Below are 27,143 nucleotides of genomic sequence, written 5' to 3' on the forward strand. Positions count from 1 at the left end.
CATATGAGTAACAAAATACTGCAGTTACATCAGAAAATAACAATGTCTGTTTCATAGGCAGCAAGGTCTGGATGTTTTGTTGTATAGAATATATCAGTGGCTCAAGTCTGCTTGTTCTGTTTCAGAAAACATGACAGAAAACAGCATCTTTAACTACTGGTGTGTAACAACTGGCCCATGACTTTTTTTGATTTGCCATATTAATGAAAATAATGTGCAAGAACATGTAACATTCCTCTAGAAGTTTCTGTGTTTACCAAATTATTGAAATCGATTGAAACATTTTTTTATAATATAAAATACCAGTTCTAATTACTTTTAAACCCACAAGCAAATGACTACCTGATTTACTCTACCTAGTTAAAGTAACGGATCCTGGCATGGGCTTTCTGCTGAATTCCAGCCTGAGTGAAACCAGCTGTAGACAGTATAACTCAGGGATCTTCTAACTTCAGGTCGATCTGGCACAGATCATTAGCATTAATCATCATTACTGCTGTCTGCAATTCTTATCAGAGCCAGAGCGTGCAACTTTCATTTAGATCACACTTTTTTTAAGAAACCAGCATGTGACCAGTGTGCTGGTTCCACCCCTGGTTCTTAGGCATTTAATAAGCATGTTATATTATTAAAAAAATATGGATTGTAACTGTCAAATGCTGACTTTCATTGTAGGGTTGTTGACACCTTTTTCTAATATATATATATATTTAAATAACAACCATATACTATGGTTTTTCACAAATATTCTATATTATTTACAGTTGTTTGTGGTCCAGATGTTATGGTAATGCCACCTGATAGAGAAATTTGATATTGTAATATTTTTAATTTATTACATAATTCCAAACTAAATGAAATTAATTAGTGACTGAAATCAATAAATATTTCAATATTTTAAATTATAAGTGACTGAAATCAATAAATATTTCAATATATATATATATATATATATATATATATATATATATAAAATTTATATTTTAATTATATATTTATATATATATACAGTATATAGTTTTATTCAAATGAAGGGCATTAGACGACAGAAGGCAAGTTCACATACTAACTCGCTTTTATTAATACAGAACTGCATGCTACAGAGACTGTACAGCATTAACATTTATTCATTACAAAACATGGTTTTTGGGAACCATTTCAAATAATGGAAAACAAAATGAAAAACAAAAAATGAAATAAAAAAAAAACAAAATAAAAAATATAAGAGCATAAAAGAGAACAGGAACATCACAGCCGTTAAGGAAACATTCAAACTATTCATCATTAGCATCTTAATAAACCAGAGAAGTAATCGACGGGTTACAGTTGCGTCATGTCAACTACAATGGCACCGAATGAATGATTCTCTCTTGTAGCTTTTTTACAGCTTCTTGCAACATCAACATGCCTATTTTTTCTATCTACCTATATGTAGTAGTGTACTTAAAAGTGGCAGTTTGTGTTTTTTTTGTAGTATTTAATAGTTTTTTATGAACCTCCTAATATACATAATTTGGCCCTTCAAGGTTTATACAGTATGACGTCCGTCTTTATTAAGTTTAAATTTTATTATTTGACAATCTGCTACCAAACACATTTGTTATAGCAACATTTATACTACATACATAGCAATCTATGTAACGTCACAGCAAATTATGGTTGAAAAAGAAAAGAAAAAAACCCAAACATTGGACAACGAAAGAACCTACAGCGTTGTAAGAGGTGGAGAGGAAATTATCACAAATTTTGGCACGGGAAAAAATCTGTACACGATTCTACAGTCCGGCGGAGATGAGACTGTGCAATAGAAAAGAAGGGCTTGAGACGAAATTCAACTGCTGAAGACATGGAACCCACCGTCCCCATTTCAAGTTTCCTTTTCACCTATTGTAAAATGGCTTATAGATATGTTTCTAGAAATTAAGTTGTGCATACGTCTGTTCGTTGTTGGTTTTGTGTTGTTTTTTGCGTTTTTGCTTTTTTAGTTTTTTTTAGTTTTGTTTTTTCTGAGAATCTACACTGTAGTTTAGGTGGAATCCTGGTTTTCAAGAAAATAAAAAAAAATAAAAATAAAATTCATGTCAAAACAATAAAACGTGAAACTTCAAAACCTCCTTGTAAAAATGGATCATTTATATATATATATATATATATATATATATATATAGATGATAAGTTGCTTACGTTAAGAAAAAGAATATTTATACAATGTATTAAGAAAATGAAAAGATTTCAAAAAGGGACAACATACAAGATACGACAAGCAATCTCTAAAGCAATAAATACTACTGGTCCTAGCATTGTGACAGTTTGTATTGAATATCCCAAAACCCCCCCACCCCCCACCCCAAAACACCCATCCAATCAAGTCCACCCATCCCAGCCCGAGTCAACCTCCCTCCCCCTGGTAAACAACAACAAAAAAGAAAGGTAAAACAGACAACGCAATGGAACAATGCATATTAACACAGTACCCCCCATATTTCTGTACATTTAAACAAGAACAAGCAACATCACGATTAAAGTTGTTCCTCAGTTGGAGAGGTGTCTCCACGGTCCTCGTGCCCTCTGAGTTTTGGACAGCTGTAAAATGATTGGTTCACAAGCTCGTATTTAATACAAATAATGAAGGAGAACCAATTCTTTGAGAAAAGGGCTCACCGAATCCTCACCTACTTTGTATATCTGTCTTTAAACATGTCTATGTAAAACTACATAACAACTATGCATTTTTCTGTTGTACAGCTGTAAAACAAAAAGCAAACCATGAACAAAAATGAACCCAAAAAATTCATAAAAAATTTGGCAGATTCACAAAGCTATACTCTACAACTTAGTGTATTTAATTATCCATATTTAATCATAATAATTTCATTTTTTTTTAGATAATGACAGGTCAAATATTGACCAATGAACTTTGATAAAGAATTAACGAAATTTTCAAAGCCATATCGCACAGAAAAAAACAAGAGAATTAGAACGCAGGATGAAAAAAGACAAGACGCGCGACAGACGGACAGACAGACAGAGAAAGCTGGTTTAAAAAAACAACGAAGCTAGTCTATCGACTTGGTTACGAGCGAAAGGGGTTGCGTCGTGGCGGAGCTGGGCAGCAGAGAGTGGGAATGACACGCCGATGTAGGCCTGGAGGAGGCGGAGCCTGTGGGTCGGGACGACGACACATCTGAGGGGTCCAAAGAGCCGTTGTGTGCCGAGCTGGACGTTTTGCCCGCCCCGGAGTTGTCCAAGAGAGCTAAAGGTGGAGGCGGAGCCATGGAGAGGTGTTGGTGTTGGGTTGACGAGAGCAGGGGGGGCGGTTTCATAGTCAGTGAGAGAGGTTGCATTTGTTCAGTCTGTGGTTTGGACTCTTTCGAGGATGGGGAGGGAGAGACCATAGAGGGGGAGGATGGGGGGGACTCTAGTAAGCTTCCGTCCGAAGAAGGAGGACTGGCACAGCTGCCTTCACCTTGAATGTAGCGAATGCACTTCTTTTTTCTCCTAAAAGAAAAAAAAAAGAGGGGACACATTGAAGCTCTCAGTCTGAACCTTAGAGTGAACGACACAGAGCTGTAACGTCCATTCAAATGCACATGTCTTAAAGTCGGGACACCCATGCTGATCTCATTAGCAACTTTTGGCGGCCCACTTTCAGACTCTGCATGAAAATGGACGCTAGAGCTGGACGAGATTAGGGTCAGAGGCATCTCGCTCTCACACGGTGTCACACGATTACATGCAGAGAGGACAGGACAGTGGGAGGACGAGAGGAAGATGAACAGATGGAATGAGGAAGGAGGATGATGAAAGAGGTGAGGCCTACATCTCTCTTTGTTTTCCTTTGGCGGCGCAACGCAACTCCAAACAAAAGAACTCCACCCCAGTTTCGCAAATCGCGAGGGGATCCATCCGGTTTACACATCAGTTTGAATTATTACACTCCTCTTTCTCCCTTCTTTTTTCCTGTCTTTTTCCTCGCATTCCTTCAGGGGAAGTTCAGATGGTGGGGTAAGAGGTTAGAGAGGAAGCGCTACTCTCAGCTTGCCCCTAAGACATGTGTGTGAGCGCTCTGCACAGAGGTCGTGGTGCCATGTTTGCATTTCTGCTCGGGTCAGGACCCTCCCTCGTCTGCTACGCCTACGGCCAGCCATTCCAGCCAGCCACATCTCAACAGCGCCAAGCCAGCGCGCCGTGAGGTAGGGGTAGAGAGAGAGAAAGAGAGAGAGAGACGAGAAGCGATAGGGTGAGAGAAAGCGGGAGAAACAGAGAGAGAGAGGGAAAACCTCAGTGTACCTTGCCCTACCTGACCTGACCAACCCCCCTTCCTCCCCAAAAACTCTCTTTATCCTGCCTAAAGGGCGAGCTCAGTGATGCAGCCGAGGCTAACTCCAAAAAGAGAAAAGAAAGAGCAACAAATACAGAGAGTAAAATAAGCAGGAATTAAATCAAAGACAGGGGGAGCTAGAGAGTTGCGGGAGAATCGGGTACAATTAACCGCCAACTTCTTTGTGGTTTCGGCATGAAAATAACAGCCAGGTAAGGATTGTTTCTCAAGTCATACCCCTGCCTGCTCTTATGCATGTTGATTTCAGACGAAAGTGCGAAAAAGACACTGAGAGAGACGGAGATCGATACACACTATGATGAAGAAAAACGACAAAAGTCACAGCCACTTAAACCCACTTTATTTATGGTGGGCATGCACGACATGTAGCTGGAGGGATCTAAAAAAGAACAGACTTAATTCAGAGGAGACATGGCACTTCAGGGTCAAAGATGGGTGAAAGGAGGCAGAGATGTGTTTGTTTGATCCGCCTGCTACTCTACTCTGTGCCGTACAGCTAGGAAACGTGGTTTGGGTCTGTCATGGTGCTAACTGCCTGTCAAACAGCAGCAAATAAGCTAATATCCATTTTTTAAAAGCCATATTGATTCTAAGTATCTCACTGTGTTCCTTATTGATTTATGGGTCTCTGAGGGAATTTCTCCAGATGCATCTTTCAGGAAACAGAGCTGAGTGGGGTCTTTTAACCTTACAGCTCCTTAAATCAAGACACAATTACCAGCGTTTCTCTCAGCACAGCCCAAAAAAATGCACAGGCTGTTCCTCTGAATAACAAGAGTTGCTGATGAACAGCACTAACCCGCAAAAAATACAACCTCATCAACTCCAGCTACAAACGTTCATACAAATAAAACAGTTACTGGCTAGCTAGATAGTTTTTTGTTTTGTTTTGCTTTAAAGAAATTGCAAAATATTGCGTGGTTTCAACTTAAAAGTACGAACAACAATGCTGGTTCTTTTTTTCTAAAAAACTGACATGGGCGAATCGAATCAAAGAGATTCAACAGTCTACAAAAGAAAGATGAATTACTGTTGTGCTTTTTCATACAATATTTAACTCTTAAAAATATCTAATGGAAAATGTAGCATTAAAGCAATTTTTCTTTTTAGTTAAAAATGTAAGTATTTGCATTGTCAGTTTACCCCTCCACTGGCAGGTATGGCAATAGTGAACTCTAGACCCTGTGTCCAACGTCCAACACTCAGATTGACGTATACTCTAAAGTTGAGAAGCTTTCTGCTGCTCCTGAAGGAGATCAGACAAGAGGCAGTGGATTTTTGGAGAATCAGATGGATTTCTACACTAGAAGGATAATGAAATCGGTGGAACATGGGATACAGTTGGGCAAGTAGAAAACGGACATTGGAGTATCACAAAAGCACAACGTCTGATGTCCACGATGGAAGGGTGAAAAGGAAAGAGTGCACAAGCATGACACAGAAAAGGGTATTACTTAGCAGAAACAAATACCTACCATCAACATATTCCCAATTCAAAGACTGCTTGTATTAGAACAGAAAGACAAGAAGTTGGGACTGAATAAAGGGGTTATAAGAGAGGAGTGGAGAAGGAAGAAGAAGGGGAGGAAAAAAAAGAGAGGGGGGATGAGATGGCATCACCCCAACCCGACCCTCCACAAAACAAGTGGCTACATCACACAGTTCTAACAAAAGTGACCAGGGCAGAACAGTACATAACAGCAGATTAGTTCCTTGGGCAGAAACACCAGCAATACTGAATTATACTAATATAAAAACTCAAAAGTTTATGCTTGACTTGACATTTGAACCACAATGCCTGTGTAATTATGCTTTTGTCATTTTCTGCCCGAGGATTTCAGTTCGTCTGAAGTGTTTCTAAAGTCAGAAAAGGACAGAAACAAGTAAGAAAAAAGTCTTTGTAAAACATAACAACTGTAACAAGGCCTCAGAGATTGAAGTAGGAAAATATAATCCATGGAAAAAGTTTCGAAAAATGTAAAGCTGATTTTTGTCATCTTAAAATCAACATCATTGTAATTTAGATGTTCCCCCCAAGAATGGGGCTGGGAATATACCTGCAGGGTTTGCACCATAAACCCAGCTGGTCAAGCCCGAACAAGGCACGACACTTCTTAGGGGTATTTGCATCTGTTATCCATAAAGGAACATAAAACACAACAAAGAAAGAAAAAAAAAAAGCACACGTCATTGGACACAAAAAGGCATGGAGCTAGAGCAAATGATTCAGCTGTGGACATTGGTACCGTGCCTCCCCAAAAAACTTACCATGACCAGCTCCTCTCAACCCTCTGGCCACACCCCTCCCTCTTAATAGAGGGAAATAAACCCCGCCTTTTTATCTAACCCTGCCTCTTTTCAATTCAATTCAAAAAGGAGTACTATATGAACTCCTTTTCACACACTCACACAAAAAGAACCACACAAACAACCGTTCCGTCCCACCTAGCAATGAAAAAAATTAATAAAAACCATCGCCCAGATTTGCAGAAGCTGATTGGCAGAGGAAGTGGCGTGGAGAGAATGCGAGGCTGAGAGAGCCAGAAAAGTGGGAGGAGGCACCAACGAGAGAGTTCCCCAGCTGTCACCTGCTCTAGCACACCTGCCGGCACACCAAATACACACCTGCATGGGCCACACCAGTTATTCTGCTGGTCGAGCCCGAAGCGTGCACGACACTTCTTTGGGGCGCTCAGATCTGAAGTGACGAAGAAGGGAAGAGGAAGCCAGTGGAGGAGAGATGAAATCAGAAAAGAGAGCGGAAAGAGAGATAAATTGAATCCAATGAATCTGACGAGCTCTAAAAAAAGTCTTTTTTCCCCTACACATAAATTTAAATAGTAGCAATTGACCATATTTTGTTAGTAATACAAACAATTAGAAATTAAAAACGGCAAGAAACAAATATGAAAGTAAATGATGACAGAAATCAGTACATCAGCACTCAGTGCATGCCTTTCATAACCAAGGCTCTTTATGGGTAAGTAAATGCTCATCGGTTAAAAGGTAAGCGTTGCAGGATGCAGCAGATATGGATACATGTCTGCCGGCCATTCTCTGGCTGTTCTAGACTAGAGGAGGTGATAGGGACAGGTTGTTGAGGTAGCAGGAGTAGGGAGGAGCTATAGGAGGGAGGCGGAGCATTAGTTTAAGCCAGGGAAACACTACAAAGCTGCTTCATAATCAGGCCTGGTCAATGTTCATCCACCTCAAACAGCCCACCTGAGCACCGGGGTGAAGGTCATGGGTAGATGGGTGTTTGAGGAGGGTGAAGGCAGGTTGTAAGCGGAGCAGATCAAGAGGAGACAGGGCAGAGCCCGCAATCATGCTGGGGGCGTGGGGCAGCTACTGAACGCAGTAGATTAAGGAGGTTTACCCTGATAACAACATCTCTGTTTTTTTCTTGGCATAAAGAGGTCTTTCCTATAAACATACTGCAGCTGCATGCTTTGAGTTTAACAAATCGGGGATTCTTTACATAATAACAAATGACGTTTAACACAGAAGCATCTTTTGATGAAAGTATGTGTATAATGAAAAATGGAGCAAAGGAAACAACTGAAAAGGAGCAAAATATAGCAACATTCTTCAAGAGAATAACTTAGCTTAGCAAATAAAAGATATATGAAGCAAATACTTGGCATTATTCATTAAAGAAAGATCATTATATATTTGATATACTGCACAAGCACAAATAAACAAATACATAAAGAACCAAAAAAAGGGGGAAAAAAGCAAGTTAGTAATTTAAGACTCAAAATGACATTAGCACCTGTAATCGGAGGGAGTGAAAGGCAAGGGTTTGGAAAATATTCTCTGTGTTCTGGAAAAAAGAACAAGATACAGAGGCCTTCAAAAGGTGTCCATGGTGGAGAGAGACCGCATATACATTATTCTGCATACTTCCTGGACAATATCTCACAGTAATCAGCATCATAAAGAAGAACGATCAAGTGAATCAAATCAATGTAATCAGCAAACCTCCTTAATTGAAAGATGTGGGTGAATTTAAACAAACAAACCTTTTTATATTATCACTACATAAGCAGGTATATAAAAAGCATGCAGCAGGCACAGCCCAAAGTTACGACCACATAAACACAGTGACACAAGCATGGACGGCACATTCGGAGGCTGGCACTCGGTCACAAGGGTGATTAACTCTCACACTCTCAAAACATACATATCACAGTACCATAAATGCTGGAGGGGGGCAGCTGGTGGGAGGGGAGGAGGTGGTGGGGGTCATGCATATTCAATGTTATTAACGCTCGACATGGGGCAAGGGGAGGGGAGGGGGATAACAAGCAGTCTATCGTGTAAATATTGCATTGGGTAGCATGGCTATATACAAAATGAGGCAGGCACAAAAAAGAGCTAAGAAAAAAAAAGGCTGGACTTTCATCTTTGAGATGTCACACTTGTGACAGATGATGGGTCTGCTTTAATATGAGAGATAATTGCAGCTCACTTACCATTGCCCTCTCCTGCCTGCTTTTCCCTTTTTCTCTTCTTCTTTTTCCCCTGATAGTTACCCGCCAGAAAGAGAGAAATAGACAGGAACCTTAGTTATTATATTGCAGAAAGGACCAAGACATGAAATGAACAAGAAAGCCCAATGTTTTCACTGATTTATTTATTCAAGTAAGAGCCTGAAGGTTTGAAATGCCACTGCAGGACAAAACAGAACTTTCCCTATCTTTCTATCGCTCTCCTTTTGTTTATTCCTTGTTGTCTCGCTGCTGCTTAGTTCTTCTTTCATTGTGAAACGATTGGAAGCTCTTGAGGTTTCTTTGAGCGGCTCGGTTTACTGGAGGGGAAGAGCGGGGCGAGAGAACTTTTGTTGTGTATGTCCTCCTCGAAAGTGGGCTACAGTTCCGTCGGACGTGTCCGTGATTGCGTTGAGGCCGAGGTCGGGCCCGGACAGAGAGAGTATCATGCTCCGGTTGAGGAACTTTGACTAGGCGAGTCAAGAAACATGGTCAGACTCCAAGGAGAGTTGACAGGCTGGGCGGTGGGGCCGTTTGTCAGGCGCGAAACTGTAAACGGTGCGCTCGTTCCCCATTTCTGGCAGTGGAGAGAGATGTCCTCTTTCATCAAAGCTGCGAGGCGTTTAGGCCCTGTGGTTATTTAATTACTCTGATCTCAGCTCGCCTTTCTCTTTTTAGGTGAACCAGTGGAATACTAATGAAAGCAGTGGAAAGAACTAGACCTGACTGCACTGAGGAAAAGCACACATACAGTGGATGGACTTAAAAGTCTTCCAGCTTGGTTTAGCTGATTAAGCTGGTCTGTTTTACTGGTTTTAGACTGGTTTGGGGAAGCCCAGCTACCTAAAACAAGGTCTGTGTGCTTTAGTTATGGGTTATTGTCAATACACATCTAGATGGCTTTAACCTGCTCTGCGGCCCCTGTGGAGGGAATAAACAATTGTTACTTGTTGAAAACTTAAAAACTTACATAGTTGTCTCGTGCCGACCAGCCGGGGTACAGCTGCATGTGAAGCTGTCGTTCTTTCCTGGCTAACTCGTAGTATTTGGCCTGCTCCTCTCGAGACAGAGCATGCCACTGCACATATAGAAACACACACAAAGACACACATCCGTCAAAACTGTGGCCATCACAGAGGAAGAGACCAGAAGTGTTTTTGAACCCCCGCTCACCCTTCGGCCTAGGATCTGGTTGATAGCTGCGCTCTCTTTCAGTGTGCATTCTGCCACCACTTTGGCTCTCATTTCCTTCATGTAAAGCATGAACGCGTTCAGAGGTTTCTTTATGTGTGGCTGCTTCTTCTTTTCCTCTTCTTTTTTCGCATCCTGATGTTTCCTGCGAATGGGAGGGATCAGATGTTAGCGTGTGCATACCAGCTTGTGACGGCATTGGATTAATAGAGAACTGATGAGTGTAAAGTGAACTCACGAGCTGTTGAGGGAGCCGATGTCACTGTGAGAGGACTCCTGCTTGACGTTGGGCGTGACGATGGCTGGGTGGGGGATCCCTGTGGTGTGCAAACTGTGGTGGGGGGGCACCATGTGAGGAGGGAACCTGGAGGAGAGAAGACTGTGTAAATCGTCAGAGTGGACACGGGTGAAATGATGGATGGACACACACATTCACAGAGCAAAGCACTGACTATGAGCTAAAGACTTGACACATCACTGGCTATAAAGACAAAGCAGCAGTAACCGAACACATCTGTTATGTGGGAAGAGGGAAACGGCAATAAATGACAAATCCAAAATCTAGAACTCCACATGAAACAAAAAGCATTTTAGTTCCAAAATGCGATGCATTTCGAAATCAAAACAGATGGAGTGAATTTTGGGAAGGATATAAATTTATCCATGATGTTTTGATTGCATCATAAAAGTGGGCAAAGATTACATTACTGGTTAATATTATTAATATAATTTTTTCCCCACAGCCACGTAAGCAAAACAAAAAAGTCATTTCAGAGGCAGAGAAATTGCAAAGACCACAATAATAAATAGTAATGATCAAAACATTATTTTTATATTGTCTTTAACAAAAAGCAGGCTATAATATTCTTGGATATAATTTTTTTAATAGGTATTTAGATTACATAGATTTAAATTTTGCTTTTTTTTTGATAAGTGTTTTATTTTATTGGAACACACATGATAAATCATTATAAATAAGACAAAAAAAATAAAATAAAAATTAAGATACATCAAAATATTTCAATTTGACTGGGATTTGAGTTGGATATTAATTTTATTTTCTTCCACCCACATAGTCTTGTTCATTTCAACAGTGGAGAAAACACTACATTCTGACAAAAAAAAAAATATTATGAACAATGTGTTTTGATGACTCACATACCACAAACATTTATGAATAAATTAAATAGGGTCAAATTGTTTTCATAAATATTTTTCTTCTTCAAAATAATATTTTTGATTAGTGTGGTCATTTTGAGACTATTTAGGGTGGTCATTTTCTTCTCAATTATTTTACAATTTGATTATTTTCCTTAAAACATACACTAAAATGTCCGCTGGCTGATTGAAGGACTTATCTATAATATCATCCCCTAGCGTTATATAAAGATCTGTAGGAACGCAGAATTCCTGAGTGTACAAATAAACAAATCTGTGCCTCAGTGTGTGCGGTGAAGTGCGTCCCAGTTGTGCATGGCCGTACACAAATCTGAGAGAAAGAATGAAGGATGATGAAAAAAAGAGAAAGAATAATTCTTTTTTTCAAACAGCTCATTATCTGCTTGAGTGTGGCTATATGGCTTGGAGCCAGAATATAATGATGAGCGTAAACTCACAAGGAACAACTAGTTTCTGTTGGAGGCTCTCTCTGGGGACTGTGTTTCCCCCCAATCTCTCTTCTCCTATTCTCTCTTCCCTTCATCCCTGACACATTTGTGTTTGTGCCATGTCATCCAGGCCTCCCGTCCGCTTCTAGCGAGGGGGCAGCGGCGTGATCATTAGCCCCCACCTTTTTTCTTTATCTTTCTGTCCTTGCATACTTGTTAAAATTTTCTCTGTTCCGCTGTCCAATTTTTCCCTCCTGACTGTCCCATCAGCGCCGCCCCCACCCGTGCCGCTGTTGCCATAGCGAGGCCCAGGTTATGGTTTAAACATGACGGCCATCCCTTTGAAGCGCAGGGCATCATTCCGCTCATCAGCACGCAGCGGAGCCTGCCACCAATTTAGCCCTGCTGAGGGAAGAGCGAGACAGAGAGGTGTGCCGAGAAAGGCCCCTGCAGGTTCCAATGTCTCAATCTTCTTCCACACCAGCCGAGTGTCAGTGAGTGCCATTTAATTGCCAATCGGAGCGATGGCCTCGGCGCCTGTTTAATGTATAATGACCCCGCCGGTGTGCTCTGTCTGTCATTGGCTTTCTCTTCCTCCACCGAAAAAGAAGGGATAGGAGCAGAGGAACATATCAAAGGGCAGGAACAGGCAGGGGCCGAGGGGCCTACACTTCCTCCCCCTGTCACCCGGGATGGCCGATACACCTGTATGACTCCAACCCCATTATCAAAACCATGTAGCTCATTTGCCGGATCCGAGTCTGCGCCGTTCATGATCTGAAATGTATTTTTTAGGAGGCTGAAGTGTAACCTGGGTGAAAAGCAGATCGCTTCATGAAGCCCTGTGTGCTAACTGCATAATAAATGGCGGCAGATAGGGCCATCAGAATCTCTCTGAGCCGGAGACAGGCACCGTATGCTACATATGGGCGTCTCTTAATCCCGAGGCCTCCTGGAGTTCTCGTCCACTGACTGTGAAAGAAAACAAAGCAAGACTTCCCCCTTCCCTCTCTTTCTCCCTCTTTATACACAGAAAAATCATAAACACAATTAATGAAACCTTTTCCTGGTGCTCATTATTTGCGCAAGGAGGCCGGTGACAGCAGACGCCGCCGGTTTTGACACAAACATGCTAAAGCACCATCCCTCCGCAGAGACACAAGACCACCACTTATTAATCTATGCTAATTCAATTACAGATTATCAAAACGCATTAGCTCTTCCCCAGCACATCACCAATCCCCCTAGCCCCCATTCAGAAGATTCAATTAGCCTGCACTGGAAATAGGATGATCACAATATAAAGGCCTCATTAGAACAGAATCAGCTGTCAGTTAAGTGAAGGTCCAGCACCGGAGCAGAGGCTGCAGACCTGCGCGAAGCAGGCAGAATGGGCTCATTTCAGGCCTTAGCAGGGTACAAATGACTTTTCTATGGAGTGGAGACCTCAAAACACACACGGGGTGAAAGCTGTTGGTGTCAAATGTGTGAAGCCTTGGTTTCAGAGCAAGCTGTTAATAAAAATGGACCTTTAAGAGTCAGGACCAGCTGTAAAGACACTGTGCTCATAAGCAGAGCAGCTGGCAATGCACTCTGATCATCACTGCAGAGCTAAATATTGTGTTTCAGAGCTGTTATGTTTGGCCTGACCACTTTAAACTGTGTGAGGATGATGAAAATATACTAGATGCAAGCGCGAGATTGGGCCTCATTAACTCACGCAAGCAGAATCAATGTAAACTGTTTGTTTTAACATTCTTGTGTAAATTTGCTGCATTCACTGAGATAATTTACTTTGTTTTATGATTTACTTAGAAAGGAATTTGTAATCTGCCGTTCAAGAATACACAGTTCATAAGCTATTCTCATGTATTTTTATTTGCATTCAATATGTTGTTGTTCTTTAAGATTTTACTAAAATGTGTTCTGCTCATTTCATGAATGAATCATTCGTAAAACCATTTGTGCATACATTTGTCTATGTACATAACAGTAAATTAAATGAACTTCTCTTTGCATCAAAGCTGACCATGTTAAACATCCTAATGTCCTGAACAGAAACACTCTATGGGATATTTCTTTGAGTTTGGAGTATCTTCTCCAAAGCTTTTCTCCCCTCAAATATACTCAAACCCAGGCCAGTGTTTAAGGCGCACAAAACCCCTCCCTGTTCCTCCCTCCCTGCTCGCATTTATCCATCAACGTCCACTGGTCTAAGCTCGCCAGGCCTCCAGAGCTGCTTTTCCAATCACTCTGCAATTAAACAAGAGTTTGTCCCTGTCTGGAGACACAGGCTGGGCTTGAGTTGGTCTCCATTTCTCGAAACTATAAACCAGATCTGCCTCTGTGCCTCTCTGGCTAGTCTCAGCACAACCACCATCATCATCATCTTCTTCACATTCATCATCATTGCGAAAAGAGTATCATATGTTTCCGATTAGGGGGGAAAGGCCGAGTAAATGTAGAAGAAGGTGACCACCAAATGAAGCTGTTTGCATCTCACTTTTGTTTAAATGACATAAAAGCTACAAAGTACGTGGACATTTGTCATCTACAGCAAACACCTCCCACTTCTCACATAACAGATGAGTAACAGTCACAAGGGAGCAATCACCGTGACAGTTAAAACAAACAATCCCCTCCCCCACAAACAACCATTAGTGCTCTCCTGGGGACATTTGCGTCCAAATCGCCACTTGAACCAGACCCCAACGGGCCACACAAAGCTCTCGCTCAGCGTCCAATGACGGCCCCTGAAATCTGCAACGGTTTACTTCTGCATGTGACCGTAGTTAAACTGACAGTCCTCTCGTTCTCTGCCATTCAGTCGGGGTAAACGTTCTTTAGGGGTCTCATTATAAAATGATAACAATAATTAATATTTTAATACATAGCGGATCACACGGGACCGTCTTTTTGAACACTGAGGCGAGAGCTGTCTCTCCTTAAGGGAGAAGTTTGCAAGGGTTTTGACACACTCGCATTCTCAGCGAGTCGGCCGTCCCAAGGCTCAACTCACCTTGACATGGATGCATTGACAGTGAGGGCAGTTGGGTAGGGGTGTCTGAAACCTCCCGTCGTGATTGGGTAAACTGGTTGACCTTGCCTAGGAAAAGAAGAAAGGAAGAGAGGTAAAGGAAGGGATGAAAAAAGAGAAAAAAGCACTATCTATGCAGGCGGCTTTATTCTCATTTGATCAGAACAAAAATCTAGGGGATTGCAGAGCGCGGATCAAAGGGAAGCAAACTCTGAACAATCTGAATGCCACAAATCTGATAGGAATGGCTAATTAAATTTCATAACCCCGCGCTTGGTGTCGATGGAGGCCTCTCTCCCTGAGCTGAAACTAGGTGTTTTGTTGTGCTAATTAAAGACGAAGCACCGGCCCCTTTAATGGAGCCATCACGCTAATTGAGGTCTACACATCCAAAGACAAACAATAATGAATGTAAATTTATACCAAAATAAAGTGCAGAGAATCAAAGGGCCGTGGCTGCGCTTGGGGCCTCTCTCGGTATTTAGATCGCGGTGAGAAAACATTAAATTAACAGAGCTTAATTTGTAGCCTTTTGTCATATTAACAAGTGTTGACAAGAGTTACCAGGGGAGAGCCCCCGTGTGGAATTGTGGGTAAAATACTGGCAATCACAGTTCATTACTCTAATTGGACAATACAGAGACATGCAAAATAGCATTTGCCACAAAGAGGCAATTTAGAGTTTTAGGGTGCATTGCTGTGGGCGTCAGCAGTGCCTTTCCAGAATGTTTAAACTGTACAGAGGGTTAAGAGTTAGCTTTTGTGTTCTGTGATGGCCGAAGTCTCAAACTGCATCTTAAGTACCCAGAGGCCCACAGCAAGGCAGACAGAGGCCTGGCGAATATAAGATACACAATGGCAAAACGCAACATATTTGAACAAATGCAGTCTTAAATATGTCATAACATATGAAGTGGTGCCCAAAAGTCAGGTTCCTCAATAAAAATCTGTGATTCATAATCAAACTGAACCCTGTACAATAAATTAAGCACTGATAAAATGTAAATATTTGAATTAAATATTTTATTTAAGATTTACGTGTTTTGATATATATTAAAAATACATATTGAATAACAAATAATTATGTTCAAAACTGATTCATTTTTAAGATCTCAGACTTTGGACCCCATTTATATCATGTTATAACAGCACCACAAAGACGAAAGAAGAGGAATAAAATTGGGCTGCTTACTGTGGTACTAACCATCCTAGCGGATGGGGAATCTGGCCTACAGTGCCAGGTGACAGGGGGTAGTAGGGGGATATATCTGAAGGATGTGGAGGCCTTGGGATTCCTGCAAGAGAAATATAAAAAATGCAAAGAAAAGAATGAAGAGAGAGAGAAAGAGATGTGTATGTGAACGCTGTGAAAATGTTTCTGCTCTTGTCCTGACACAGAAATTCCCCGATGAAGTTTAAGTGTTAAATTTATCCTTTGTGAGATACACAATTGAACAAAGTCAACATCAGAGGGAGGTGGGAGAGAGAGGAGGTTGAGCTCACATGCACAGCTCTAAATCACACGTTCTGATCAAAGCTTGTGGAGGCAGCCACGATGTTGTATGGCACACGGGGGAGAGGAGAAAAATACAGAGCCCTGTCACATTTGTCTATCGAATCAGAGGATTAACAACGGGCGATAATTGAGGTTCACAAGTCAACAACGCAAACACTGCAGCATGTGTTAAGAGAGACTGACACATTAGTGGTGGATGTCTGTTCAAGTGCGGAAACAGTCCCAATATTGGTTTTAGAGTTTAATGGCCAATTAACCACATTATAAACATTACATGTGGTGGGTAGAAGGTTTAAAACAATCCTAAATAAGAATTCAGTGGTTTACAATAGCAACGATGTGAATGACAAAAAAACATCGAGCTAACAAGCTAGCTGACTTTGGACTGACTCAGTGTACTTCCATTTAACCCTCTGGAGTCTAAGGGTATTTTTGGGGCCTGGAGAAAGTTTTGTCATGCCCTGACATTTGTGCTTTTTTTCAGTTTTCTTATAAATATTAAATGGCCTAAAGTCTAATCTCACTGTAATCAGCACAAACTAGGCTATAATAATATGTGAGCAGCATGTATGTACATGATTGTGTTTTTTTTGAGAAAAAAAATGTTATGCGTGGTTAGTGAAAAAACTAAAATGTAAATCACTTGAAAAAGGCAATAAAACACATAACAGAAAATTGGTTCCCAGGAATTTTGAGAACTGGAGCTTGTAGCCTAGGATTTTTTTTTTTCTAAATGATGTGTAAATCATCTTGTTTACTCACTTACAGAAAACGATTATATTGATTTAAATTTTCTAAGATATTTTTGTTGGTAAAAGGTCATATGCGAGTAGGCGTCAACTATCATGAATTCACACCTGAGAAGACAAAGGCCTGCATAATGAGCTGCATAATGAGCCATTCAGTCAGCTGTGTCACTGAGAGGGATGAGGTTACAAGAAAGAATGTGAGACAAAATAAATCTATATAATTTTATGTTTGTAGTTTATTTAGAATACATTTAATATCCCACAACATAATTTAATATTCACTTTGTGAGTGCAGTTAAACAGTTTATTAGGAAAAATCAAAGCTGACTTTCAAACTGAATTTTTTTGCATCATTACTCCAGTCACACAGTCCTTTCAGAAATCCTTTTTAACAATCTTATTTTCTACAAAAAAACATTTATTGTTATTATTATCATCATCATTATTATTATTATTATTATTATTATTATTATTATTAATGTTGAAAAGAGCTGAGAATATTTTTTTTTAGGTTTTTTAGGGGGGATAAATTGAAAGAACAGCAATGATTGTTACATTTGTTACAGTTACATTTATTGTTACATTTATATTATTTACATTAAGCTTTTGAATGGTATAGTGGTGTATATTGTTATTGAAACTTCATAATATTTCACTTGATTATACATTTAGTCAGGGAATTATAGTTTGGAAAAAGTCTTTGGAAAAAGTCTAACTATTAAAATGTTTACACGTTATGTGAAAACTAGTACAAGTATATAAATAAATAAAAAGAGACTTACTCATGTTTATGAACTCTGAATAAAGTGCTTCATTCTTTTTTCTGAGGAAATCCAAATCTCAAATCCTCAACCACATCACATCTTTTTGGGGTGAATTATGTCTTATTCCTCTCATCGCGAAGCAAACAGTAAAATAATAAAAACTTGAAGAACAGTCTCGCTGCGTTGTCTTCTGTTGTGTGGGCGTATTCAAAAGCCGCGCGCTTCAGTGAAAACATTTGAATCTCAAAGCGCGCTCGGCGCGGGGGCGTGGTCGCATTAGAAGATAATGAGTGAGACGTAAAAAAGGACATCGCGTTGTTTTCATATGGATTACTTTATCACAGAATATTTGTTTTCAGCAGCACTTGTTTAGTTTAAAAGTAGACATGTCAGGCTTTCTATAGATATCTCTCTCATGTCTCTTCGTTGAGTATTCACTGAGTTACAGTTCATTTTATGACGTATTTGTATCTGAAGATCAGCGCAGACAAAGGCTGCAGACAGCACTCCTTTGTTTGTTATCTTTATTTTATAAGTGCACAATGTATACACAAAAAAAGTAGACCCTTTACAGATTCGATTGATGTATTGCTCTTATCTGTACGATCAAAACTGAAAGTGTAATTTTAAGTTATTTTCGGGGTTATCAGGAGAAAAACCCCAAAACGCGTATACGCGTTAATCGACTCCAGAGGGTAGCTGATTTTTGACTTTTTGAGTGTAATTCTATTAAATTTGGTAAATGACTAAAACGAGTGTAAAAATTCTGCTTGATTCTGCTGGCTCATATTAGCCACGCAAAACAAGGAAACCAATGCCTCCACAGCACATTGGCACTGCGTACAGCGGTCTTAATACAATTTGTTAATTAATTAAACTCTAAACTCAATTAAGCGAGCCATTAAGCAGCACATTAAACAGTCTCTGAGTCCTTAAAGAGGCCTTTAGTGATAAGGTCTGTTATGAGAGCAGAAAAGGCCTCTCTAAAATCAATATGCAGGTTGTCGACAGCTTTGAAGAGCAGCTGTTCGACTGTATAGCGTTGCAGAAGAGGAAAATGCCTCTATGTGTGATAACCTGATTTTGAAACATACCACCAAATGATATTATATCACACCTGAACAGAAATCTTTTTGTTTTGAGACGAGAATCCTGAGAGATAAAGCCTTCAAATCGAGTTTCCTGGTAAACCTCCTGCTCATACAGTTTTCATATTGGTTGGGAAATATAGACTTCACAATTGTCTGATTTGTGCGTCATCAAAAGGTTCTGTTTCTCCAAATCAGAACAAGAATAGCTTTGGGATCCCGCAGTTAAGTAACAGAGCTACATCTCCCAGAAGTCAAGTGGCTCCACAGGCTTAACCGACCCAGGTCAACAGTTCCATCTCAACATGCACACAAAAGGAGGGGTGCAACCTTGGCCCTGAGCCAAGAAGACTCTGAAACGCTCTGATGCATCTTACCAGGTTGCTGTGAATGCAGACTGACGAGATCACAGAGCAACCGTGACAGCGCTGTTAGTTAACCAGGCCTGAAGGTTAGCCTTGGGTTTCGTCCTGCCTGTTTTGAAATTCATGAATGTAAAGGAAGACGTGCATGCATATGTACCTGTTTTAGGGTCCACGTCTGCCTGTAGATGTGGAGGGGGGTTCCCAGGCGTGAAGTGCTCATTGCTGTAGGTGATCAGAGGTGTGAGCGGGTGCACATGGTGAGGGTGCTGTACCACGGGGACCTTATTAGACTGGCAAGAAACAGAAAAAGAGAGGGAAGGGGGTGGGAAGAAGAAGAAGGAGCTGTTAATACATGTTTGGGTTGAGGCAGAAACACACCGGCGCCTCCATTTCAACTCTGCATCCACCACAAACCACAAGCCAATTCTCAGAACAGTGTGGTTTGTAATTAAAAACACTTTCAGATGTGCACTTTATTGATTCAACAGTTATTGGATGCTTAAAAGACACAGTGCCTGATTGCATTACGTGACCAAAAAACAATCACCGAAACCACCAAATAAACCAAATGACAGCCAATCTAAGCACACTCTCGCTCTCCCTCCTTTTTTTCTGGGTTACCTGCATCTCGTGCTCCCACCCCTTCCTCTTCCTTCAGGGTCTGGTTTTGGAAAGGGTTTGCATTATAAAAGACAGTAGAGGAGGGGTGGAGGGGAAGAGAGAAAATCCATTTCTGCATTTTGGTCAAATTGGTTTTAGCTATGTAATCTGCTCTTTGTGTTCTTAAGTGGCACAGGCCCCATTTTCAATTACCCAAGATTACAGCCGAGCAGAGGGGTGCTGAGGCATGGCCTGGCATTAGTGTATTCCCAGTACACGCGACCTAACCAGATTACTGCTGTGCCGTAGATTTGACGGGCCACACGTGGACTGGGATTTGCTTCTGTAGACGCTGCATAAATCGGCGCAAACCGAGCCGAGTGACAGGAAAACATCTCGAGCGATTCGCATACATGCGGGATTTAATGCGCCTGCACGTCTGATTGACAGCTGTGCCTGTCCCGCAGCACATTCAGAAAAGGGCACATAGGGGCCACTGTCTTTAAAACGTGCCAAATTAAATCCAGCACTTGAGATGTTGTTAAAAAAACAATGGCGTTCAGGACAGTTCAGGACATGTTTTATAAGAGCAGAGGTGAGCCATTCTTTTGTCAGGACTAAAATATCAGAGCTTTGAGAATGTGAAGGACACCAGGGCCCAGGCCTGAGAGGTTGAAGTGTCCATCCAGGGCCTCTAAACAGGCACAGAGAGAGGCCACTTCCAGCATTGGGGGCGTTCCGCTCTGCCATATTCCCAATGAAAGATTAATGAACTGAACCGAGCAGCTCGAGGAAAGAAAAGAGGCTCTGGGGACGTTTTTGGGGCCCCTAAGAGCCGAAAACATTGTGGAGACAGAAAGAGAAAAGGGAAAAGGAAATCACAAGGCCGTGGAGAAAAACAACTAGAGAGATAAGATATAAAAATAAATTTTAAAAAGAAAGACCTGTCATCAGAAAAACAGACGGGGATGATGACAGCTGCCAAACACAGCTGACGAGTTTGCCATTAATGGAACGGTGCCGCACACCCCTCTACCGCAAGCTACCCCATAACCTCCCCCTCGGTAATGATGTGAAAGAATGTTGTCAATTCTCCCTGTGCTGAAAGGCTTTAGTAGCCATTTAAATGAGTTCTTTTGTCCAGGGCCTCTCCATTGAGGGACAGCTCCAAATGGCTGTCCACTGCGGCCACATTCACCCAGAGACAAGCCAAATGATTTACATCACAGTCACTGGGCCTAACAGAACCCCTTTCAAACGCCACACAGCCACACGAATAATAGCCAGGCATCCCGTTTATCTGGCTTCTGGGGAGCGCAGCACGCTATCACGGCTTGCTACAGTAGCGTTTCTCCCCGCTTCTCCACCTGAACGGATCAGCAAGACCCTGAGAAGAAAAAAGGAGGTCGACTGGAATAGCTAGAAATGGAATTTCTTTAACTTTTATTCTTTGCACGGGAAAAACACGCCTGCAAAATGACTACTAAAAACGTGGATCTGCATTTAAGCCTTTTGCGCAAGCACTTTTTTTTTTTTTTTTTTTTTTTTGTTGTGATGATTTCTTAAGGAGGAGAGCAGCGGGACAAAAATAACATGGCGCAATGGATAATCACCATACAAAAACACATTCTTCAAACAATTTCCCTTCTGAGTGCTATTCAAGTCCATTAAGTCTTCAGTCTTAAGAAAAGCCTCACAATAAATCTGGCTCTATTGACCCCTGTTGCTATTGTACGATGGCTTTACCCTGTTCTTCTAGACATGGCTAATTGTCTCTAGCAACTCGGGGGAGTGAGGAAGACCACCTACGTACGCTCCCGTGCATTCTCGTGGACAACCGCATACTGTCAGACGCTAACAATCGCAGAATAAGCGTTCTTTAAAACCCTACTTCTAAACAACTCATTGAGTTTAGAGACTGACACACGGAGGTCCAGCGAGACGCACAATAAACCCACACAAGGAACACAAAGAAAATATGTGGGCGTCTTTTTCCCTATTATGTGCAAAGAAAGCGGGCTACTTCCTGTTTAATCGTTTGCCAATACCTTCCACCACAACCATCACAACTACACAGAGGAAAAAAGGTTAAAGGACTAATTCACATAACCAGGTAAATAATAATGATAATATTAAAAAAGAAATGTGGTGACTTCCTGAGAAAACCGGCAGTTTGTAGATGTGTTTGAACGAGGTAAATAAATACAAAATACTCTTTATGTTTGTCAACAACTCTGTCTGTATACCCATTGAGTGTTTGAGTAAATCTGTAGACATACGTACCCTCCTCCAAACCAATGAGATTGACAGTTTCTGCTTGGGGTCATGACCCCTAGTGGTGGTCTTACAAAAGCCTGGCCTGTTTTAATGGACAGGCCATTGAGAGGCCTGTTTGTCTTGAAGAGCATGTCACACTCATTTTGATGCAGCGTCTATCAAATCCTGTCCTTCACTCTCTCTTTCTCTCTCATTCACAAACAAAGTAATGTGCACACACACACACACACACAAGTTTTTAAGTTTTTAGTTATCACAAGGACAAAATACACATTATCACTCATTCACTTATCACTGTTTTTATAGACAATTAAATATTTAAGAGCAGATGATCATAAAAAAGAAAAAAATATTTACTATACAAATTCCCATAATAAATCACAATTTAAATAAATCATAATACTCATATTTTAAAATGTACAACTTAAAATGTACGAGACCCCTGATATTAAGTAAATCTTACATCAGATGATTATTAGAAAAATAATTATTTGTAATTACTAATTACCAAAAAAATATTTAATAGAGACTGTGAGAGGTTTTTTAGACAATAAAAGATTTAAGAGCAGAACATAGTTAGAAAAATATATATTTAGTATATAATTTCCATAAATCATAATTTAAAAAAAATTATAATAATAATTAAAAATGTACAAATATAAATGTATAAGCACACTGATACTAAGTAAACCTTATTTTGATATTTAGTAATATTTATGTCAATTGATTATTAAAAAATCTAATTTTATAGTGACTGTGAACGTGTTTTTTTTTAGTTAATTATTTAATTAAGTGAGGATAATAGTAATTGTAAAAAAAAAAAAAAAAAAAAAAAAAGATCACTGATAGTAAGTAAATCTTAGCTGATTATTAGGAAATAAATCACAATATTTGGTTATAGTGATATATGGTTATTCTGTGAGAGGCCTGCGGAAGAGATACAAGGAGAAAGATGAAGACAGAGGGCCGGACAGCAGCAGGAAAAAGCCGTTGGCACTGCATTTCCGCTTGGTGGCACCTTGCAGAGCAATTTAAAGACAAAATGTGAAGGTGGCGACCTTGTGGCCCCTGAGGGCCCGAGCGCCTCTCTCCGCTTTACAGCATGATATGATGAGATGTCACTGGAGCTTGTGGGCTCTAATGAGCTGTAGTGGGGCTGGGGTGGGGGGGACACACAGGGGGTGTGACATCCTCATGATGGATAGAGGGGCTCTCAGGCCTGCGAAATTCCAGAGCAAGCTAAAAAAGCTGCCAAGGACTTGAACTCGAGAAGCGTACGTGCCAATGGCTCGCATCCAAGCACAGTGGACACAATGCAGAAAACATCCACGCTTGTTTATGTATGGGAATGTTCAAATGAGCAAGAAATAGATGCAGCCAAATCCACGCAGCCAATGTGTGCCATTCGGAAAAGAAAGCTCGAAAAGAGATGGAAGAACTTCAAAAGAATTTGGAACTATGATGATGTCACCGTCACTATAACAACCCTCGTCCGCCCACCACTCACAAATGCATACAAACAAAACAAATGCCTAACTATGTCTCTCTATGAAAATATAAATAGCAACTTCTCTCCTCTGTTCTCAAAACAGAAAAACAGTGCCAGTTTTTTACTTCCTTCATATAAAAACAAATACGATACAGAAAACTCAAGTGATTAAATAAATCAAGAAAAAAAAGTGTAATATTGCTTCTAATGAAATTGAAAGCAACATAAACATGCATGATTATTTAACAAATAATTATTCATGCATTTTAAGCCTCAAGTAAATAAAAGAATATTTTTATCAGTCAATTTAAAACAATAAAGAAAAATGAAGTGACAACAGAACTGATTTTCTTAAATGCAAATTAAAGTCACAGGCTAAAAATAAACACCAAGAATACTTATGCTATAATCATATTGTTCATATCTCATGACTTCACTTCCTTTCCAATAACCTTTGATCAGACACTTTTTAACTAAATGCACATCTTCAAATGCCATATCGTTCACTCTATCTCTTAGTTCTTCCTTATGAAACAAATACACACACACACACACACATTCACAGACATCTTAAGCCACTCTGAAGCAGATTAAATGACAGTGCATCCTTTACCACAGCCCTGGCACTGAATCAGTCTAACAAAAGCAGAGAGAAGATTTTAAAAAGGCCACAGGAGTGTGAAAACAGCGTGTGTATAAGCGCTGAGCACTTACCCAGGCATTAAGACTGAGTTGCCAGCAGCCAACCTGCTGCAGGAGAGACAGCCCAGAGGCCAGAGAGCCAGTCTTTCCTCCCCTCTCCTCCAGCCCCAGTGAAAGGCCTTCTCTCGGGTACATGAGCAGCGCCGCGGCCCTCCCCTGTCCTCCACCTCTCACTCCCGCCAACAAATAAGAGTGTTTCTCCTTTCTTCCCTCTCTTCTTGTTCTTTTTCAACCTTAGCTTCTTTCCCAAAACTGCTATTGTGTTTGAGCGGGTGCATGTGTGTGTCCCACACCAAAGGGTCACACACTCAGAAGTTCACGCGCACACCATTGTTGGATTTTTTTTTTTTCTTTTGCAGATGACAGTGAGAGCTGTGTCTCAGGACGTACGGCAAGGCCTGTCCTCCGCCGGCGGATAATCACTCATTTCTCCGTCAGGTCTTCCTTCAGCGGTCAGTCGGTCCAGCTCAAAGTGATACGTTTTTTTTTAAAAGATGAAGAGGAATCTCACTTGATAGTTATCAGAGCTGCAGAGATGTCTTCCCACAAGCAAAGAAACATGAAAAACCACTAGGAAAAAAGAGCTTATTATGGTTGTGCATGTGTCTGTCCAAGTTTGTGTGTGTATGTGTATGTGTGTGTGTGTTTGTGTGGGTTCTGCAGTGCCTCCAGGATGCCCAAAGACGAACTAGCAGCTTGAAAAGCCTTGGCTACAACAAGGTAAAGCGAGCAAGGCAAGGGAAGAAGACAGAAAGAGAGAGAGCGAGAGAAAAGACAAGAGAAAACAACATCCACAAAGGGAGGGCAAGATCAGCAAAGTGTGGCAAGCAGTCACTTGATTTGGACAGTCCCCTCTCTAAGCCCACCATCTGGGGGAGGACTGAGGAAAAGGGGAGAAAGGTATTTGTCTCCGTTTTGACATGGATGTGACATTAATGTGGGGTTTTGTTTCTATTGTTTTATTCCCTCTTTTTCTTTTTTAGGGGAATAAAAAAGCTCTCACATTTAACTCTTCATGGCCTTGCCCTGACAAAACTGCTAAGGCCTTTGGTGCACCTATTCCACAAATCCTTTCTTTTATTTACATGTATTTTTTTATTTTACTTTGCTGTCTTTAAATAATTTTTCTAAATATGAAACATCTGGATTCACATTCTTCACTAAAAAAACAAGGAATTGAAATAACTAATTGAAAACTTTCCATCCTTTTTATCACAATCTAAAAATGTGTATCTCTTCCCTTGTTTTTAATTTCAAATGTAATTTTTTTGTAGCCACAAATATCCCACTATTTAAACCTGTTCAATTTTAAATTTAAAAACACACTGCCAAAAATCTAAAACCAACTGTCATTACATCTGAAATTATTTTGTACAATTTTATTTACCTCATACATTTAAAATAAAAAATTTACCTCCATTTTTTGAAACTGAGAAAGTGCACGTGCTGTTTTTCAGTACTTAAATTTTCCCTCCCTTTCTCCTCGCCGCTGTTCGGCTGCTGTCCTTCGGCCCAAAATGCCAAAACAAAACCCTGGGAATGTCCTCTACAAGACTCACACAAAAGCCAGCCTGACAAGTAAAAGAGCCCCGGCAACGTGGCAGCTAATTGCCTCCCCTCCCTCTATTCAGTCGGGCCGCCACGCTCCCACGGCCCCCCTCTGTCACACGTGCAATTTCTTAAGTAAACTAGCAGTTCGGCCGCCGCTGACCGGCAGCCTGCAAACACCCGCCACAACGATGACAAGCCAAACGCAGCCATAAAAGATCAAAAACTTAATCATGAGTCATTCTTAATGTTTTAAAATAAGAGAAAATAATAAGGAGAAAAATACACAATTAAATAAATGTAATACTATTAAGAACATTTAAAAAAAAACACTGATTCTACAATGTAAACTCGTATTGTAAGAAGACCTCTGCCAATAACATGTGAATTTATTTTGCCGCCAAAGAAATTAAATCAACAATTTCAATTAACTATAATAAAATAGATTTTATAATAGATGCATTTGAAAGACAATTCAATATTACAATTATAAATTCTCTTTTGAAATAAAGAGTCATTTTTAAATAGATTAAAAAACAAAATGACATTTCATTCTGAATGAGATATGTCTATTAATGATTTTAAAAAACTTTGTATATAAATAGTAGATTTTTATTTATAAAAAACAAAAGACAATTATAAATCATATTTTGTATGAATTTAAATCTCTCTTAAATTTATTTCTTTTCAGTTTATTTTAACACTACCATAATTAAACTGACAAAAAAATTATTTTAAGAACCTAAACTGTAATTGCTTCTTTAAATTTTATATTATAATTGAAATAACAAATTAAAATTGTAAAACATTTAAAAAACTCTTTGCTTAGCAAAAAAACGTATGAGAGACTGTCAGACAATGCAATCAAACTCAACACCGTTTCATTATCAAATCGTGTCAAGCTGTCACTTAACAACTTAAGTGATATAAATTGCAAAATGTCAGGCACATACACACAAACAAAAAAAAATAAAAAATCCAAAAGTAGCTGCCAAAAAATAATAAAACCCCTCAACATATCCAAATCGAAATAAGAAGAATAATGTGACATGAAAATGTGAAATCTTACCATTTAAATAGGCTCTATATGGAATAGGGTCCTGATGCTGCTCGGTTCCTGGTTAAAACAAGCATGCTGGCACTCGCCGTAGCGCTTTGACTACAACAAGATGCACATCACTATGTCATCCACTAATCCACTGGAGGGCAGCACCACATCTACAGCAGCCCTCCAGCCCTGATTGCCTGAGCCGATAACACAAAATACCCAAAGACGACAGGCGCTCTTCCCCAACCCACAGCCCGGACGCTGGTGGCCGGTGCTGGCCACCTTCAGCAAGGTTCTAGGAGCCCAGACTGGCTGCACTCCTTCAGCCAT

The 27,143-nt window shown here is 40.3% G+C and overlaps 1 protein-coding gene across 38 annotated transcripts in view; it reads right to left on the reverse strand.

The window, feature by feature from the left end:
- Positions 1 to 1,052: 1,052 nt before the first annotated feature.
- The window catches only part of tcf7l2 (transcription factor 7 like 2), an 87,839-nt gene continuing 61,748 nt past the window's right edge, over positions 1,053 to 27,143 (reverse strand). For 4 of the 38 annotated variants that reach the window (XM_042735752.1, XM_042735739.1, XM_042735757.1 and 1 more), the window contains 10 exons: positions 19,307 to 19,439; positions 15,860 to 15,962; positions 14,650 to 14,736; positions 10,262 to 10,402; positions 10,006 to 10,168; positions 9,803 to 9,910; positions 8,818 to 8,881; positions 8,115 to 8,165; positions 6,968 to 7,040; positions 1,053 to 3,498 (listed from right to left, as the gene is read on the reverse strand). In XM_042735752.1, coding sequence (XP_042591686.1) covers positions 3,057 to 3,498; positions 6,968 to 7,040; positions 8,115 to 8,165; positions 8,818 to 8,881; positions 9,803 to 9,910; positions 10,006 to 10,168; positions 10,262 to 10,402; positions 14,650 to 14,736; positions 15,860 to 15,962; positions 19,307 to 19,439 — 1,365 coding nt within the window. In that variant the 3' untranslated portion in view covers positions 1,053 to 3,056. Of the gene's footprint in view, positions 3,499 to 5,816; positions 5,879 to 6,398; positions 6,473 to 6,967; positions 7,041 to 8,114; positions 8,166 to 8,817; positions 8,882 to 9,802; positions 9,911 to 10,005; positions 10,169 to 10,261; positions 10,403 to 14,649; positions 14,737 to 15,859; positions 15,963 to 19,306; positions 19,440 to 24,229; positions 25,382 to 27,143 lie in introns of those variants that run through there. The other 34 variants (XM_042735743.1, XM_042735758.1, XM_042735751.1 and 31 more) reach the window with 29 other exon arrangements.

Source organism: Cyprinus carpio, chromosome B12 (genome assembly GCF_018340385.1).
Source record: "Cyprinus carpio isolate SPL01 chromosome B12, ASM1834038v1, whole genome shotgun sequence".
Classification (NCBI taxonomy): domain Eukaryota; kingdom Metazoa; phylum Chordata; class Actinopteri; order Cypriniformes; family Cyprinidae; genus Cyprinus; species Cyprinus carpio.